Source organism: Oncorhynchus kisutch, linkage group LG2 (assembly GCF_002021735.2).
Source record: "Oncorhynchus kisutch isolate 150728-3 linkage group LG2, Okis_V2, whole genome shotgun sequence".
NCBI classification, from domain to species: Eukaryota; Metazoa; Chordata; class Actinopteri; order Salmoniformes; family Salmonidae; genus Oncorhynchus; species Oncorhynchus kisutch.
Genome location: NC_034175.2, coordinates 45,435,384 through 45,454,015, shown reverse-complemented (window position 1 = coordinate 45,454,015; position 18,632 = coordinate 45,435,384). Strand labels below are relative to the sequence as shown.

General features: G+C 41.7%; 1 protein-coding gene across 2 annotated transcripts in view; it reads left to right on the top strand.

Annotated features, from left to right (window-relative positions):
* Positions 1–264: 264 nt before the first annotated feature.
* The window catches only part of LOC109867204 (glypican-6), a 113,981-nt gene continuing 95,613 nt past the window's right edge, over positions 265–18,632 (top strand). The window contains exon 1 of one of the 2 annotated variants that reach the window (XM_020456218.2): positions 265–802. In XM_020456218.2, coding sequence (XP_020311807.1) covers positions 652–802 — 151 coding nt within the window. In that variant the 5' untranslated portion in view covers positions 265–651. The remainder of the gene's footprint in view (positions 803–18,632) is intronic. The other variant, XM_020456225.2, reaches the window with a different exon arrangement.

Here is an 18,632-nt window from a genome sequence, read left to right as displayed (position 1 = left end):
CAGCCATGATGATAATCCACTGTTGATCTACCCTGGACTAAACTGCTCCAAAACCAATAAAGCACTGAAAGGGTCAATAATGGTCTCCACACAACACAGACCAATATACCAGTACCACATAGGGACACTTAATCTCATTGGACTCTCAGTCACAGCACAGCTGTAAAGAGGTTAGAGTGATTTTCTTTCTGATAATAAATGTCAGGTTTGACTAAAAACCTTCTCTGACAATATACTCCACTCCGTGTTTTCGCGCCCGCTCTGTGCATCTGAGCACATAGCGGTCTCCTCTCCAGTCCTCAGCTTTTCGACTTTCTACAGTAATGTATCCTCCCCGACGTCGCTTTCTTAGTGAAGTTGAGTGAACACGTTGAGGAGCCCGCTCTCTGTTGGATCCATGTGGCTTTGTGGCTTTACCTGGACTCACTACACACATTCTCTTTTCTGCCGCAACGCGGGACTCTCAACCACCGTTGGTGGCAAAATAAACAGACGTTGATTGAGAAGGAAGTGTTGATGCACAGTTGTAGAAAAGTGTCAACCACTAAACGTTGAGTTGTTAGAGGCTACCTGCGTATGCACTGCAGTGGAGTTCCTCTCTAAACTGGAATCAGCAGAGGATAAAAGAAGGATTAATCACAGAAGTGCACGATGCTGAGATACCAGACGGTCCTTTGGACTTTCTCATTGCTGTCTGTTGCAGCTGGATCCGATTTTAAAGCACGTAACTGCAGTGGGGTTAAAGAAGCTTCTATTGCAAAAGGCTTCAGCTTTGAAAATGTTCCTCTCCAACAAATGTCAGGTAAGAAAGGAATGATTTGAGTGCTGCCTATCAATACGTAGGCTAGGCTCTGTAAACTATTCAACACAGTCCATAGTTGCAAAGTGAGTAATATTATTGCATAATTAACCATATCATCTGGATAAGAATTTGCTTTATGAGCGAAACTCATATACTGTATTATTCAAATTGTAAAGTTTAATTACCGACACTGACTGCTATAGGAGTAATTTACACTGAGCAAGTAAAGGTGAAGGAACATTTTGAAAACAGGTGCCTTTACACTATGAAGCACAATGATTTTATTGAGCGATTTAACTGTTCATTATGATAATGCACAGATATATATGTGAAAGTAGCCTTTATATCGTTGTTCTGCGTGGAAGGCAGATTCAGATGAAGGCTATACTCACCTGTCATCCATAAAGTTGGGGTTGATTTTTATGTATGAAGGACATGTATTATGATATAAATGTAGCCTAATAATAATAAAACAGCTATTCTATTTTCTAAATAATAATAATTAGCCTAGTACAACTTAACACACACTGTTTTAACACTGTCCTTATCTAGGTTACTTCAACAGGATGGCAGTAAATATTTTTTAATATCCAACAATACGATCCCTCATAAATCAAACTGTTTAGCTATTTAAACTCAAAGTCGTCTAATTATGCAGATATGTCACAATAGCCAAGTGTATAACATTCCCATTCTCTATGCTTTCGTTCATTGGTTAAAAGTTCATCCTAAATATATCCACTACACTAAAATACAATATAAGTAGTCCTTGACATATTGCTATTTTAATATTTGACTTAATAAAGTGATTTCTTTATTTCTCTAACATGCTGTATAATATGTAAATGACAGCAGCAGAATAATCCTGGTGGTGTTAGATTTTCTGTTGTGTCCAGTAGAGGTCTCTGTGTCTGCTATGCGCCTCTGTGTCGAAATAATGCATCATCAGGCATGCACTGGACTGATTTCTGTCCTGTTGATAACATGACAATGACACTGCCATGTAACGATCCCGCAAGTCGGTGCAATTCAATTACCATCCAATATCCATTCCACTTCACATATGTGTCAACCATAGGTTAATGCTGGCATGATGCTATTATTATAGTTTTCGTAAGATGCATGTAAATATTATGATAACCAGCTGGTCTTCAGAAATATTTATATGGACTTTCCCTACTTCAGGCCATGGAGGCTTGGATTTCTCTGACCCACCCAAGTCAAGCTGTGGCTGGCTGGCTCAGTCAGAAACAACATTATTGCTTCACTGTTCTGATCAAGCATTCACAAGGGTACATTTGCGCAAGAGAGTTGTCAGGAGGAATGTTTCAACGATTTTGTGCAGGTATTGTTAGGTTGATGCATGAAGTGGATCAACATGTTATTTTCATGATGTTAGTTGTTTCCTCGTTCCCTCCCCTTATGAATATGCACTTGGTCTGCCCAGACCATTAATGTCATAATGGCTTAGATCCTATAATTCTGTAGTTACAGACAGAAATCTGGCACAGGTAAAAAAAAAGGCTGCATATTTGATAACAAGCACACCTGTTCATAGACAGGCTTGAATAACTAACTGATTAAATCCCTCAGATGTAGGCACGCTCCTGTCGTTGACATCTAATCTCCAATGGATGAAAACCTCAGTGTCTCTCATCTCGGAGTGATGCAGCTGTATGGCACTGCTTTGATCACATCCCACATGGGCGTTGACCCCATTTGTCTTCAGGAATGGCAATGACTGCCTATGTGATTTATGCAATGTCAACACCTCAGCAGCGGATGGCTGAAGCAATTCATGTGTGTTTAGCCGACACAATTGTGTGCATATCCTTTGTTTATTCCTACTAGCGATGTTGACATTCCTGTGTCACGACCACCGTGTGTGCAATAAACTCAGAAATGGTGCCTCATCTAAGATTCTTGTCAAGTTTCAATAGTATACAACCAGCATGCCAGTCGATGGAAAATGCTGATCTGAGTAATGCATGTTAAAATATTGAGGTGGGGGAAAAAAACAAGTCTATCTGCTGCATAATCTGTCGAGGTTGACATTTTCATTGGTGCGAAGCCAATCCTTAAAATATTTAACATGATATTCTAACTGTGATATAGGACAGGTAACTCTATGCATTGCTTACTTTTTGTTTGCCTTGAATCACAATGTGTTATGATTAAATCCTAGTCAAGGATTGTCACTGAATAATCGGTTGAGTTGAGGTCTGTTGCTTTTGGCCATTTCCCCAAGAGGAGGGCCATCAACCTCTAATTGTGGTCAAAAAGAGATGGGTTGTGCCAGCATGACTTTGATGTCTGATGCCTTAGAGACTAAAGATGTTGGACATCATCAAATTAGATGTAAGGCACTGGAATTCCTCTCATATCCTAATGAAATCCCTTTGGCTTCATATTGTCCATGGTTCTACTCTTTTTCAGTGGTCTCTGATATACATATGTGTGATTTATTTTTATTTTTTTACTCGGTAGGCACCATCTCAACCTTTTTCTATGTATCGCACACTTAGTTAGAATTCATTAGGGGTTTAAATATAACTTCATTGGAATGTAATGCCTTCATATAATGCTGCATTAAAACAGTATCAGAGGAACCAACTGCTGTCGCATATGCAAACATAAGAAAGTTGTCAATCATAATTTAGGCTTATTGAAGCTTTCTCAAAGCTACTTTCAAGAGAGTCCATCCTACAGTTATGTGCATGCTCCACCCACTCCTATCGTTTCAGACCAGTAGTTTATATTGAATGGCTGAGCTGGAGCAGCGTGTGTGGTCAGCATCAGCCAGGTCAGGTGGAATGTCAGCAGTGGTGTCAGCGTTATTGATAGAAGTGCTGCTATGAGTCAGTGCCTGCAGGCCCAGTTGGTACAGTAATACTCCGGGACCTGGCCTGTACATTCTGAAGAGTCCCTGGTCCAAGTTGTCAGCAAGTACAAGAGTGACTGAAAAAGTGGACTGGCTGCGTAGTGCATTGCTTTACAACAGGGGTGACAAACATACAGCCCACGGGCAAGACAAACTCAATATACGAACCTTGGTAGAAATTATAATGGACCTACATTAATACAGTTTCTTGACTGTGTCCAGCTCGCTAATAATCACCGAAATGAAAGCTAGACAGTCAAGAAGCATATAACATTTTTAAAATAATAGATAGAGGACTATTTGTTGCAAAATTTGACAGAGAGGAAATATAACCAAATGCGGCCCCGGGGCAAAATGAGTTTGACATCGCTGCCTTACACCCTAAATCAGTGGACTGTCAGCGCAGCAAAAATTGTCCGGTGCTCCTCCATCTCCTCTACAAGTTCTTGCCCCTGTATTTAAATAAACTGTCAGTGAGTTCCTTACATACCGGCCTCCCTCATCCAATCCCATCAATGCCCTGGTGAAAGACTAGCCCTGCATGCAGGCTTGTGAAAGATCTTTCTCAGGTTCCATTTACTGACCCAATGAATTAACCAATACGCAAGACGAGACGCGACGACGGGGTGACTTGGAAGATGAGTCAAACAGACTGCTAGACCCTTCCTGGTAGATGTGTGTTATTAGGAACACAAGACACACACCCCCGAGCTGTGTCTGTGGAGCTTCTCAAGCTGTCCCAGCTCGACCCTATCATTTCATGTCCAGCTCAGCCTCCCTGTTCCCAGCAGTGGAATGAGACCGAAATAACAGTGCTGATATTTGATGTGGTCCATGGCTGCGTACACAAGCAGTCAAATTATCTCTGCTGAGCCGTGTAATGTGCACAGGTCCTCATCCTGACTTAAGTTGTGGAATAGATTGAAAAGGGCAAAATGGGAGCAGAGAGAATGGCCAAGTGAATCTGTTGGCCTCTGTGGCATACGTCCGTATTACTATGATGCATTGTCAGATTATGATGACCTCCCCACTGACACACACAGATGAGGAGTGGGATCTGTGAGGGGAATTCTGGCAAGGATCACATGTGGTGGTGGTATGCCTCTGTATTTCAATGTCCAGCTGATGAAAAGGATGGTGATGGAATTGCACCTAATTGAACTGTTGGGATTGGCAGTGATTGAAATTGATGTAAATAATAGCAGTGGTGGCGGTTGTGGGGGTGGGGGCTATAGTCTGTTGATTTAATCGGAATGTTTCCTACCGTGACACACACACAGGAGGTATCATCAGGAATGCCAGGGACCCAAACACTCATCTATTTTTTTCCATGCCAAAGTGGATTTCTCAAATGCCTCTTCCAGCTCCATGCGATTAATCATGCTCATGAATACTAAAATGGGCTGCATGATGGGGTTTCTCAACAGGAGCTCCCTCTCGGAGCAGGAGGAATGACTCTGGTTTGCCTGCTACTATTTCAGCCTCTCAGGGAGAACAACAGAATAACAGTGCAGTCGCTCAAAGCATATCAACAAGCTCCTGCAGAGTATAGACACTGGTGCTGCCAATATCTTTTGTCAAGAAATTAAGTTGACAAGAGGATAGACTTTTTTTTGTCCCCTTTTGTGTTTAGTTATTTTATATTGGATATAAATGTGCAATTGAGCATTTATCTTGCTGTGGATAATTCATCTAGGCTATTCCAATGTTCCAAGTTCATTCTTTGTTCCTTGTTGATATAACTCCCTGTGCGTTCACACTTGGTCCACTGTTTTGATTATCTTCCCACCAATACAATTTGCACATTTCATCACACGTGCCGTCAAACTAATTGCTGGAAACATGTAATGCATAGTTTCCATGTAAGCAGAATTATATTTGACTTGACAAGTGCTTTTTATCACAATGTGTTCAGTTCTACAATCTCTCTAGATACAGTATAGTGTCATTATAATTCAAGCCATAGAAGGGAGATGGATTTCGAGGCGAGAGCTTGGAAGATTAAATGCTAATTCCTATACCATTACACCCTTGTGATTGATTTTAGCACTAAGTGGGCTCTAGTTTTGAGTGTTGCCATTTTTCATATGCACGCACATCTTTTTTTCTTTATGTTTAAGCCTCTCTGTACACTTCTTGGTTTTAAATTAGTCTCTTAAAGCAATAAAGACTATAATTGCCTTGATTTTCAATGGCGATGGATAATAGTTAAAAAAACTTGTCAAGGTAAAAGTCTCTCCATGACTTTATTTTATTTTTTATTTTTTTCATTGTCCCTTGTCCCTGTTTGAACTTGAATGTCTTGACAGATAGTGTAGAATTATGTGACGGTTTATTTCATTATTTTCATTATTATTTAAATTAGGCTTGTCAGCTCTCTCGTGTAATCTCAGAGAAGATGGCACACATTGTCACATAGGCAGGGCATCCTCCTTGGCACTAATAATGAGAAATTATTAATAAATAATACGTCTGACAATCTCATCACTGTTGAATTAAGTATATAGAGCATACACATTTACAAGAAATACCAATAATTCTCATGAGACTGTAAACAATAAATGTTTTAAAACGCAAGTCATCGTTACTTTGTGTTGTGTGAAAGAATATACTTTTGCTGTCAGAATGGATTCTAGGTCTTTCATCTGTCAGAGATATCCAAGTAAAATCTCACTGGATATGTTATTTCATTGATTGGTGATGTTAATATAACCTGGCATTAATATCTTGTTTGGGTTAGGGATGTTTTGTAGAAGATGATTTGATTGTAGTGATATGAAGCCTATGTGAAAGACCAATATTTGAGGAAATTGAAAGTCATGAATGATCACCTTTGCCCACACCAAATAAAAGTAATGCGCCAAATACAACAGTGAAATGCTTACTAAAAATCCCTTAACCAGCAATGCAATTTTAAGAAAAAGAAGTGTTAAGTAAAAAATACATAAATAGAATATTTAAGTAACAAATCATTAAACAGCAGCAGTAAAATAACAATAGCGAGGCTATATACAGGGGGTACCGGTACAAGGTCAATGTGCGGGGGCACCGGTTAATCGAAGCAATTAATATGTACATGTAGGTAGAGTTAAAGTGACTATACATAGATAATAAACAGAGTGTAGCAGCGTATAAGAGGGGTCTGGGTAGCCCTTTGATTAGCTGTTCAGGAGTCTTATGGCTTGGGGGTAGAAGCTGTTAAGAAACCTTTTGGACCTAGACTTGGCACTCCGAGTCTAGGTCCACTGTCTTTGACAATTTATACGGCCTTCCTCTGACACCGCCTGGTATAGAGGTTATGGATGGCAGGAAGCTCGGTCCCAGTGATGTACTGGGATGTACACACTACCTTCTGTAGTGCCTTGCGGTCAGAGGCAGAGCAGTTGCCATACCAGGCAGTGATGCAACCAGCCAGGATGCTCTAGATTGTGTAGCTATAAAACCTTTTGAGAATCTGAGGACCCATGCCAAATCTTTTCAGTCTCCTGAGGGGGAATGGGTTTTGTTGTGCTCTCTTCACTACTGTCTTAGGGTGTTAGGACCATGATCATTTGTTGGTGATGTGGACACCAAGGAACTTGAAGCTCTCAACCTGCTCCACTACAGTCCCGTCGATGAGAATGGGGGCGTGCTCGATCCTCCTTTTCCTGTAGTCCACAATCACCTCCTTTGTCTTGATCATGATGAGGGAGAGGTTGTTGTCCTGGCACCACACGGCCAGATCTCTGACCTCCTCCCTGTAGGCTGTCTCATCATTGTCGGTGATCAGGCCTTTCACTGTTGCGTCATCGGCAAACTTGATGATGATATTGGAGTCGTGCCTGGCCATGCTGTCTTGAGTGAACAGGGAGTACAGGAGGGGATTGAGCACACACCCTTGAGGATCATCATGGCGGATGTGTTGATACCTACCCTTACCACCTTGGGGCGGCCCATCAGGAAGTCCAGGATCCAGTTGCAGAGGGAGGTGTTTAGTCCCGGGGTCCTTAGCTTAGGGATGAGCTTTGAGGGCACTATGGTGTTGAACGCTGGGCTGTAGTCAATGAATAGCATTCTCACATAGGTGTTCCTTATTTCCAGGTGGGAAAGGGCAGTGTTGAGTGCAATAGAGATTGCATCATCTGTGGATCTGTTGGGGCGGTATGCAAATTGGAGTTGGTCTAGGGCTTCTGGGATAATGGTGTTGATGTGAGCCATGACCAGCCTTTCAAAGCACTTCATGGCTACAGATGTGAGTGCTACAGGTCAGTAGTCATGTAGGCGGATTACCTTAGTGTTCTTGGGCACAGGGCTATGGTGGTCTGCTTGAAACATGTTGGTATTACAGACTCAGTCTGGTTGACAGGTTGAAAATGTCAGTGAAGACACTAGCCAGTTTGTCAGCACATGCTCAGAGTACCACGTCCTGGTAATCCATCTGGCTCTGCAGCCTTGTGAATGGTGACCTGTTTAAAGGTCTTACTCACATCGGCTACAGAGAGCGTGATCACACAGTCGTCTGGAACAGCTAATGCTTTCATGCATGTTTCAGTGTTACTTGCCTCGAATCGAGCATATAAGTAATTTAGCTCATCTGGTAGGCTTGTGTCACTGGGCAGCTCGTGGCTGTGCTTCCCTTTGTAGTCTGTCATAGTTTTCAAGCCCTGCCACATCCGACGAGCGTCAGAGCCGGTGTAATACGATTCAATCTTAGTCCTGTATTGACGCTTTGCCTGTTTGATGGTTCGTCGGAGGGCATAACGGGATTTCTTAGAAGCTTCCGGGTTAGAGTCCCGCTCCTTGAAAGCGGCAACTCTACCATTTAGCTCAGTGCAGATGTTGCCTGTAATTTATGGTTTTGGGTTTGGGTATGTATGTACGGTCACTGTGGGGACGACGTCATCGATGCAATTATTGATGAAGCCAGTGACTGATGTGGTGTTCTCCTCAATGCCATCGGAAGAATCCTGGAACATATATTCCAGTCTGTGCTAGCAAAACAGTCCTGTTTTTTTTTTAATCTTTTATTTTACCAGGTAAGTTCACTGAGAACATGTTCTCATTTACAGCAACGACCTGGGGAATAGTTCCAGGGGAAAGGGGGGGGATGAATAAGCCAATTGTAAACTAGGGATTATTAGGTAACCGTGAATGGTTTGAGGGCCAGATTGGGAATTTTAGCCAGGACACCGGGGTTAACATCCCTACTTTTAATTAGTGCCACGGGATCTTTAATGACCTCAGAGAGTCAGGACACCCGTTTAACATCCCATCCGAAAGACTGCACCCGACACAGGGCAGTGTCCCCAATCCCTGCCCAGGGGCATTGGGATATTTTTTAGACCAGAGGAAAGAGTGCCTCCTACTCCTACTCCCTCCAACACCACTTCCAGCAGCATCTGGTCTCCCGTCCTGGGACTGACCAGGACCAACCATGCTTAGCTTCAGAAGCAAGCCAGTGGTATGCAGGGTGGTATGCTGCTGGCTGTTTAGCATGGGCTTCATCTGATCACTTTTTTATTCACCGAGTGCTTCCTGCTTAGTTATTGCTTGTAAGCAGGAATAAGGAGGATAGAATTATGGTCAGATTTGCCAAATGGGGAGCAAGGGAGAGCTTTATACACATCTCTGTGTGTGGAATAAAGGTGGTCTTGAGTTTGTTTTCCCTTTAGTTGTACATTTAACATGCTGGTAGAAATTAGGTAAAACTGATTTAAGTTTCCCTGCATTAATGTCCCCAGACACTAGGAGTGCCGCCTCTGCTCATTGAGTGTGGTCTTAGAGCCAGCATCGTTTTGTGGTGGTAAATAGACAGATCACTCAGGCGAGCAAAACCTTGAGACTTCCTTGGATTTCGTGCACCAGCTGTTCTATCCTGCCAAAAAAGCGTAAAACCCACCAGCTGTATGTTATTCATGTCGTCGTTCAGTCACGACTCGGTGAAACATAAGATATTACAGTTTTTAATCTGCCGCTGGTAAGATACACGTTGATTGTACGTTGGCTAATAGGACAGATTGTAAAGGGAGATTCCCCACTCGCTGTCGGATCCTTGCAAGGCACCCAGACCTTCGTCCTTGATATCTGCATCTCTTTCTCCTGAGAATGACGGGGATGAGGGCCTTGTCAGGCGTTTGAAGTAAATCCTTCCCGTCCAACTCGTTAAAGAAAAATGATTCCTCCAGTACGGGGTGAGTAATCGCTGTCCTGATATATCTAGAAGCTTTTTTCGATCATAAGACACAGCGGCAGAAACATTATGTACAAAATAAGTTACAAATAACACGGAAAAACACAAAATAGCACAATTGATTAGGGGATCGTAAAACGGCAGTCATCTCCTCCGGCGCCATTATTCACTGTTACACACCTTGAATGTGTGTAACTTTTAGTCAACTCCTAACTTTTCAAGCAACTCTGGAAGCACTGATAATTTACATACCCTCCTTGGAGATCAGTGGATCTTCTTGTATTGATAAAAAAAGACCTGGCCCGTGTCTGTTGCAACAAGGTTCAGTCATACTTTATAGCTCCCTATTTCCCCTCAGTCTGTCACAACAGTGAGCCATCAGAAAACAAAGCTCCCTTGAATACCTCGTCGCTGTCGTTGGATCTATCTTTAGCCCCATGTATGCCACGTCAGTCCTGTTGACAACATCTGACTAGACATGTGCACCTGTAGGAGTGCTTTGTCTTTTCACTGCTCCTGGGAAGGGGCCAACTAGTTTGCATGTTGCGTAAGGGGCCATGGGGGAGGTATTGAGCGCTAGAAGTGTGTCCTCTCCCCTCTCAGGCCACTTGGCCACTGAGTGGAGGGTGGAGGTATACCAGAAGTGTAACAAGCCACCAGGCACTAATGAAGCCCAGTGCCTTGGTAGTAAGCTGTAAATGAGGAGTGAAAGGTAATGATCAGTACAGGCCTTAGGGCCTTCCTAGTATCTACTCTCAGCCACCAGCTGCTACCTGTAAGTCCTTTGCCATGCTCCAGTTAGCAGGTTGACGCAGAAGAGAGTCACTCGCTAGCAGCTCGTCATTCTCTGGGGCTTCTAGGCCCACTGCCCATGTATATCAAATGTCCTCAGCAATTTTCCCATTCCTCCTCCACTCATTTTATTACATAGTCCCCAATAAATATCAAAGCCAGACATGGTCGTATGTATGCTGATTAAGCGTTGCTTTTCATTCCACACTGTAGTGTACATGGTCTTTGGGTTTTCTTTACAGGATTGTCTATAGGTTTAGCATTTTCAATATATGCCCTCTTGTCGTGTGCATCATCATTGTTGAAGGTACCTATTCTGGTACAGTTTCAAAGGTATCATCGTAGACATTTTCATCCAATGAGGTGCTATCCCAGTCACATTGCCGGTATTGGCTCTGAATCCAACTGCTGTGACATTTAATTGCTTTGAAGTGACTTCCATAATACTTTTGGAAAGCAATTTTTAGACTTTGAACCTTTAGCCTTGAATTTTAAGGGAGTGCACAGTAGAGTGATCTGATATGATGTACAACTCACCTCAGCTGCAGCATGAGGGCCTTCGAAAATGGAATGTTCCAGATTTCAAATGTCATTGAATGGCTATTTTCTGTGTATGGCAGGATCAACAGATCCTGAAAATGCATTATATTGGCTAGAGAGCCCGTTTACCCACAAGGCTTTTTCAACTTCTCTCCTGAGAATATGGCAGTTTTTGAAACAGCATTTCCTTTCAGTAGCAGAGGGAGTAGCCTAATACTATTTCTTTCTTATTTTTTTCTTGTTTGTGTAAATTCCCTTAGAATATTATTTTTTTCTTGCAATGAAACATCTTATTGTAATAAGAATGAATTTGCTCACAAATCCATTATTCTTGCCACAACCCTACGAGTTGCGAGTTTTTGGGCCAATTTGAAATGCAATGACAATGACATTTAGATATTAACATTTGACAGTCCAACACCTCCTTTACATTTGACTCTCCTGAGGACGCAGACCAGACCACCATGTCATTATGTTGAAGGTAAAATGTGACACAATCATCTGTAGTCCTACTGTGCTGCTTATTTGAACATTTGCAAATTCATTCAAGGACATTTATCAACATATAACGTTATTTAAAAACATGGGGCATCCCTCTAATTTGGAGTCCTGGCATGGTGTAGTATGCTAGGGGAATACAGTGTCATTCCATATTGATTGATGTAAGTCCTAGCTAGAATCTGCTATTCCAAATAACACCTGTTGGAATATTTTTTTAAAGGATGATACCTCCGGTAGTGAGGAAAACACAGATGGCAATTTTCAGATCAATGTTGATATTTTGAACTCTCCTTGCCTATCGAATTGAGCCACCACTTAAAAAGGCACGATCAAGTTCCTTCGTAACCTCAATCACTTTATTTAAAATAGTGTGATCTCTCAATAGTATTTCGTGTGGACACATTTGAAGTTGTAAAGTGTGAATATTAAAATAAGGAGGAAAAGGTACACTGACAAACTCCTCTCTCCTTCTTTCTGTTTTTACCATAATAACACCTTTACTGCCTCTGTGACTCATAAATATAGTGCCACAGTAACTATGTTTGTTCTGACTTGGCATTTGCACAATCATTTACAGTATCAACTTCTCACGCCCCCCTCACGCCTCTTAAATGTAACTAAATGTAATCGAACATGTAATCTACCCTTAAAGCACAGTAGATAACTACCTCGGGTGTGTCACAAAGACAGAGCAGAGCTTTCCTCTGACCTGGATCAATGCTGGCTATAACTCAGTCATAACTCTTTAGCCATGATATGAATCTTAATCAGGGGGTGGAATGAGTGGGCAGATTAAATCAATGTCCAGGGCCAAAGCGCTTTAGGAATTTGTTGAATGTTCCTGTTGCCTAACCTTATGCAGTAGTCCTGTGAAATTGATTCATTTATAAAGCAGCTGGACATTCTGACATCATGAGTACCTCTTGACCCTTCCCGAAATGACTAATATGTCACTGATGGCTATGTTGTTTTAGTTCTATAAGATGTAGCGTTTGCTCTAAGCATCAGGCCTGTAAACGTATGGCAGCAGGAGCCATGGGAGGCATACCAGATGGCAGTGCACATATGCTTTGGGTCTGTTTGGCCAGGTACACTGATGAATACTTCTGAGAGTTGGCCTACCTTTTCTGGCATGGAAATGTAACTTGAACACCTTTAATTCCCAAAGCTGGCTAATCCCAGTTCCGGTGAATAGGTAGGAATAGGTAACTTTTTCTACAGTGGTGGTGGTCCTAGTGTTTTATAAGTCAATTGAAATAGGTCGCTGTCAGTGTATGTTGTGAAATATTGTGATAACACTTTTGATATTACACAGTGGCTTGCAATGACTTGATTTACTGATTGTTTTAAAACATTTTCACAAGGGTGTTCCTGTAGATTACAGGATGATTGGCAAGCCTAATAGCTATCGAGGGTCAGGTGCTTCAAACATGACAGACTGTGCCCTGTGCTACTCTGAACGCTAAAATCATAGCACAATTAGAATCAGTCCATGAGTAAATTCACATCTAAGTGGCAGTAAGAAGCTTCCTTTCTACATGGCATTGAGTATGCAAAGTAAAGACAAGTACACCTTAGTGGGGTAGGGTGTGGAATATGAATGTCTTCCTGTATTAGGCCCAGGGAAAGGCTTCATCAGCACAGATAATGGGAGAGGTGATCTGACTGACACTCTGCTTGATTACAGACACTGGAGTGACAGGAAGTAATTGCGACTCACGAAGGCAGCTCATATAGCTGTTGATAAAACACTCAATGCATGCATAAGCCTCATTACATCGCAACCGCATTTGCACATTTTCAGTATTACAATGAGATATCTGTATGCCCCCACACATCTTTAGTTTGTGCCTTTGAAGAAACAGAGCAAGTATAGGCTATTGCCCACACACACACACACACACACATATCTCCAGTCTGTGAACACAATTGTTCATACTCTGTCTCACTCTCACCAGTATACTAATCACTGCAACAACATTCAATATTTCTTTTCCCGATTGAATTCGCTTACATGACAATGGGAGGACAAGTATATGCTTGCATGCATGTGTAAATGTGCTGTGTCTGGGGAGGCAAGAAGGAGTAGAGCCCTAGTTCTGCATCCTGACAACTCTGATAGCCGAGAGGACAGGGATGGGCTGGTGCTGCCGCAAGGTTGCGTTGGGACACTTCTCTTTATTTCACCCTCGCAGCCTTCTTAATACTAGATGACTCGCCAGAGGCCCACTTTCATACTAGGATATTAGCAGGAAATAATGTCCCCCTCAGCCATTACAGCCCAGGTCCAGGTCCAGCTGACAATACACTGAGCACTACGTTAGGCAAAAGTATTGTATGACTGTTCAGGGCCAGAGCTAAGGAATGGGGAGCAGTAGTGCACTGGTTTGCACCCTACTATGAGAGACCAGGTACCCTGATATACAGTATTCGGCACTATATCACCAGAATGAAATTTGTATAAACAGTGCAATATATGTTTATCTTGTTGCAGGCATAAGCTGTCGTTTTCTAAAGATAGGCCTTTTCGAAGCTATTTAGCGATTAAACGACATTATGGTTATTTTTTGCTTTTTAAACAACTAACTGATCGACGTTTTGCTGACATGGACTAATTGACTGACTATCAGTGACTAACATAACAAGAGAAAACTGATGATGCACAACCACATTTCAAAATTGCACCTTGTGTATTCTACTATTCTAACTCGCAATAGTAAGTTGAGACCCCGACTGAGTTCCTAAAAAATGTAATAAATAAAACACTTTTTGGGGGGCCAGTTGCCCATCTCGGGTTCTACATAGTTTAGTGCAGAAAAAGTGGTAATTAACTACAAGGCCCATAATCCATTGCTCACCAGCTTGCCCGGTCTGTGTGGAGCACACACGGAGACCTCGTTGACAGCAGTCATAAAAGTATGCCTTGTTTATTTTTAAGAACTACTAAAATAGTGATTTTGTCAGACAGCATAGAGATGACGACTTGGAATCAAATGTAAAAGTCAGCATATAAAACTAATATTTTATTAAAGTAATGTGAATAAATGATGGTTAATAAGCAGTAATGGGCAGTCACTACCAGCATAGGACTTGTATTAATTGTTTTATTATGTGTTGTTAGATCATTCAACCCACGTAATGCATAGTGCGTTTAATGTCTAAAAAAATGATCGAAACTGAAATTGAAAACCGTGATACATTTTTTTATAATCGAACCCGAAACCTAACCGACCTCAAAAAGCACTAATCGCTCAGCACTAAAGCTATTCAAAGAGTATGCTGTGTGAACCACTCTCTTTCTTCTCTGCCTAATGGGGAATTGTACTCCATTGTGTACCAACAAAAATATATCTGTGTGTCCACTGTGCTGTTTTAACCTTGGACATAAAGGATATACAGGCTACCTTGGTTGAGTGGAGAAGTTCCTTGAAAGCCCCTTATGGGATGTTGATGTACGAGAGACTCATTTTAAGTGATGTTTTGCTCTGTTGAGACTGCGGGAACACTCTGCACGGTCTAAGTGTCAGTGTGGAGGAGCTCTTTGTGGGTGACACGTCTGATGGAGAGCTGCACTCAGACCTGTGGCCAGTGGGACCTCCCTGACTCCTTCCAACCTTTGGCCCATTAAAGTGTCCACTAAACAACTGTCTCTCAAACTTTTCCTTTATACACAGGCAGTGACCTACCTAAAGCTTTTGAGTTTTCTTTTGACCTGCAAACTAAACAAACCTGTGTTTAAGGTGCAGGCAACAGTCATAAGCTGTGATAAAAAAAGAGAGTTAGCTGTGAACACACTGTGTGTGGGTTTCAACCTCCTGCCCTCACATCACCTCCTGCCCTTACATTACCTCCTGCCCTCACTGGTGGGTTGTTAATTCTCTACTTAGTGGCTGAGGTCAGCTCAGCTTCTGCCAGATGAAGCTGAACTGATTCTCAAAGTTTGGTTAGCCTGCAGGTGTCTGAGTAAATTACATCTCAATTCTATTTGGGTAGTGAGCGAGAGAGAGGAGACTTCGGAAATGAGGTCATTTTTAGAGGGCTGTTTGGGTGACATGGTTGGTTGCTTTTAGGTTTTAACAAAACATGAAGCCTGCATCATCAACACACTTAACATAGCAATTTTTTAAAGTCAATAATCATTGGTTAGTCATAACGTGATCAGATTATTTAGCCACATCATTGGTCTTCATAGTGATATTGCATAGTGTGTGGAGACTACTAAATGGATAGAGGGCTGAATCAGCATCCATGGCCCTACAAATGGCTGTTTGGGAAAATGGAATGATGATGTCGATCATTAACTTTTAATTCAGTTCAGTGTTTCATGGATGTCATCAATTGCAATGTGATTTCCTTCTGAATGGTAGGCTATATCATAAATCGTATTTCACGCTGTTCTCCCTACTGGCTACGCTGACGACCCTTTGGAAATGTTACACTTTCCATTATAACAATGGTAGGACACAGAAGCTAGAAAGACATGGAAGGTGTTTGAGAATACATTATGATCCGTGGACAACTTCCAAATTTTATGAACTGATCACTCATTGTTCCAAACAAATGTTAATCCTACAGCCATTGTCAAATCAAAAATGTCCTCATGTTGTGTCTCATGATTCCTTCATTTACTGTAAATGTTTGGCAAAAACAACCATGAATGTTTTTGAACGCTCAGTAGGAGAGAGGGATCATAAACAGCAGAGAAACACGTGTCTTTGTCCTAAAGTGGTAAGTGGAGCTGGGCATGAATTTCATCTGTGGGCTGCTGGCAATTTTAATTTCATTTTGTTCGTAGGGAGCTGGCTGAATGTTGTGAGAATGGAATGATTGCATGGGGAGAGGTAACAACTCTGACACACATTTCTACATGTGTGTGTCTGTGTGTGTATGCGTGTGTGTGTCTTTGAGGAAATGCTGTCTGCCACTGTCTCATCCAACCAGATTTAGGATTACTGTTATAGGCTATTTCTGGCATATTGCTATGATGTTTTCAATGCCTTTACTTTGTGACACTAGCTAGCGCTGATATCTGATCCAAATACTGGATGTATTAATGCTTTGGATTGATGGATGATGCAACATGTTTTCATGCCTGACTTCACAGTCACACACCATGGGTAATTCATATGTGGGGATTCCTCCCATCGGGCACAAGTGACTTTGTTATGTAGCAGAATGTCATACAGTACATTGCACAGGCACACCCTCATACAACCCCCCTTTTAATGGTCGGTATTGAAAATACAGTAACATGTAGAGTTACTGTCATAGCTACCTGTTAGAGCCAAAAAAACAACAGCAGCCAATGGCATTCTCTCACCGGTAGACCTGAAAATATCTGTCAGTTTTACAACAATGGGCTCTTTAATTAAATTCAGTAGTGGTTGCATGCAGAGACTGGTTCAAAGTGAGACAACAGTGTATTAAAAAGCTGTTACTAGAATTGATCCAATCAGTTTCAGCAGCTAACCCCTAGCTTATGTGAGAGATTTTGATTTTGGCCCCCATTTGTGTTAAAGGCATAAACAGCACTGTGTTATCATGTTGTGAGCAGCACAGCTTGACAAATATGACTTTAATAATTAAATAGGGAAAGGCGACTGCATATTGACAGTGAGCGAGAAGTGCAAGGCATTGTTAGACCAGCATCAATACTGTAAATGTCCTGAAGATAATGATTTGGGTTTTTATTTTTAGTCTGACGTTACTAATATTACTCAAAAAATATTCACATCAGCAACCCTTCTGTCACAGCAAAAGCGTAGGTTTATCAACCATCCTTGTGTCAGTTGGATCAGAATATGAATAGAAATGTGTTCTAGTTTTGGGTCTGCTGTTTATTACATGTGGGCAATGTTCCCTCTAAGCTGCACACATGCAGGGCGTGCAGCTCCCCTCTGACTGCCGCAGAAGAAGCAGAGGAGCACAAGATTGGACTTCACTCAACTTTCTACAGGTTTCCCCTTTAGTTATCACTATTGACGTTTCACTCTACTGAAGGAATTGTCATCGAATCAAAGCAATATTAGCCACTTTCAATGTAATATACCCAAACAAAACGTAACTATTTAAGATTTAGTATGCAAATCTAACTGCGTTAGAGATTTTTTTGTAGGATGAGCGCATTGGATTAGGATTCTATTGCATTGACATGCATAACTCAGGCCTATATGCAAATAGCCATTGCCATATATGGATCTGTGCCATTCACTTTGAACTGGACTGTGTTTACAGCAGTCATGAGTAGATGTGCTTGTTTTGAGATCAAAGTGAGAGCTGCATTTAGCCACGTGCATATGTTCATATTCGTTCCTAGTTACTGAGTTATAATTCCAGTTATAGCCGCACACTAGGGGCTCAGATGCAAAGATATTTATGTCCAACTTTTCGACAGACAAGCTGTCGTCATCAGGGTATAATAAAGAGCTATTTTATGTCTTAAAGGGAAAGTGTTGTACTTTAAGACGGTTTTGAATAAGCTAAGTTGCCAATAGGCAGAGTGGAACATAATTTGTCTGATTCTCTGTAATAATGGTATGGGATTAATAAAGCATTTTATTTAGCATCAAACACAACATTTTCAGTCACCTCCTTATCTGAAGGTGGATTAAAAGGTTAATGTCAAGCCCTGCATGTTTGTCTCATGGAATGTAGGCATTGAACACCACACATAGGCTGAATGACAAAACAGCAATTTCCATGTTAAAATGTTATGATACGTTTTTCTCCATTGTTTTTGATGGTAGGCCACTCTGGTAGGCCTACATTATGATGAAATAGCCACAGTAGCCCACTTCACCACTGTTAAAACTGTAACCTAAAAGTGGGTACAGCCTCACTGTTCACAGTAAATGCCGGCCGGAAGCTGCACAGAATTTTCACAACGTTCGAGTTTGCACACAGCAGACCTGAAATTTGCTCAGTGCCCAAAGAAATTAGAGGGAACA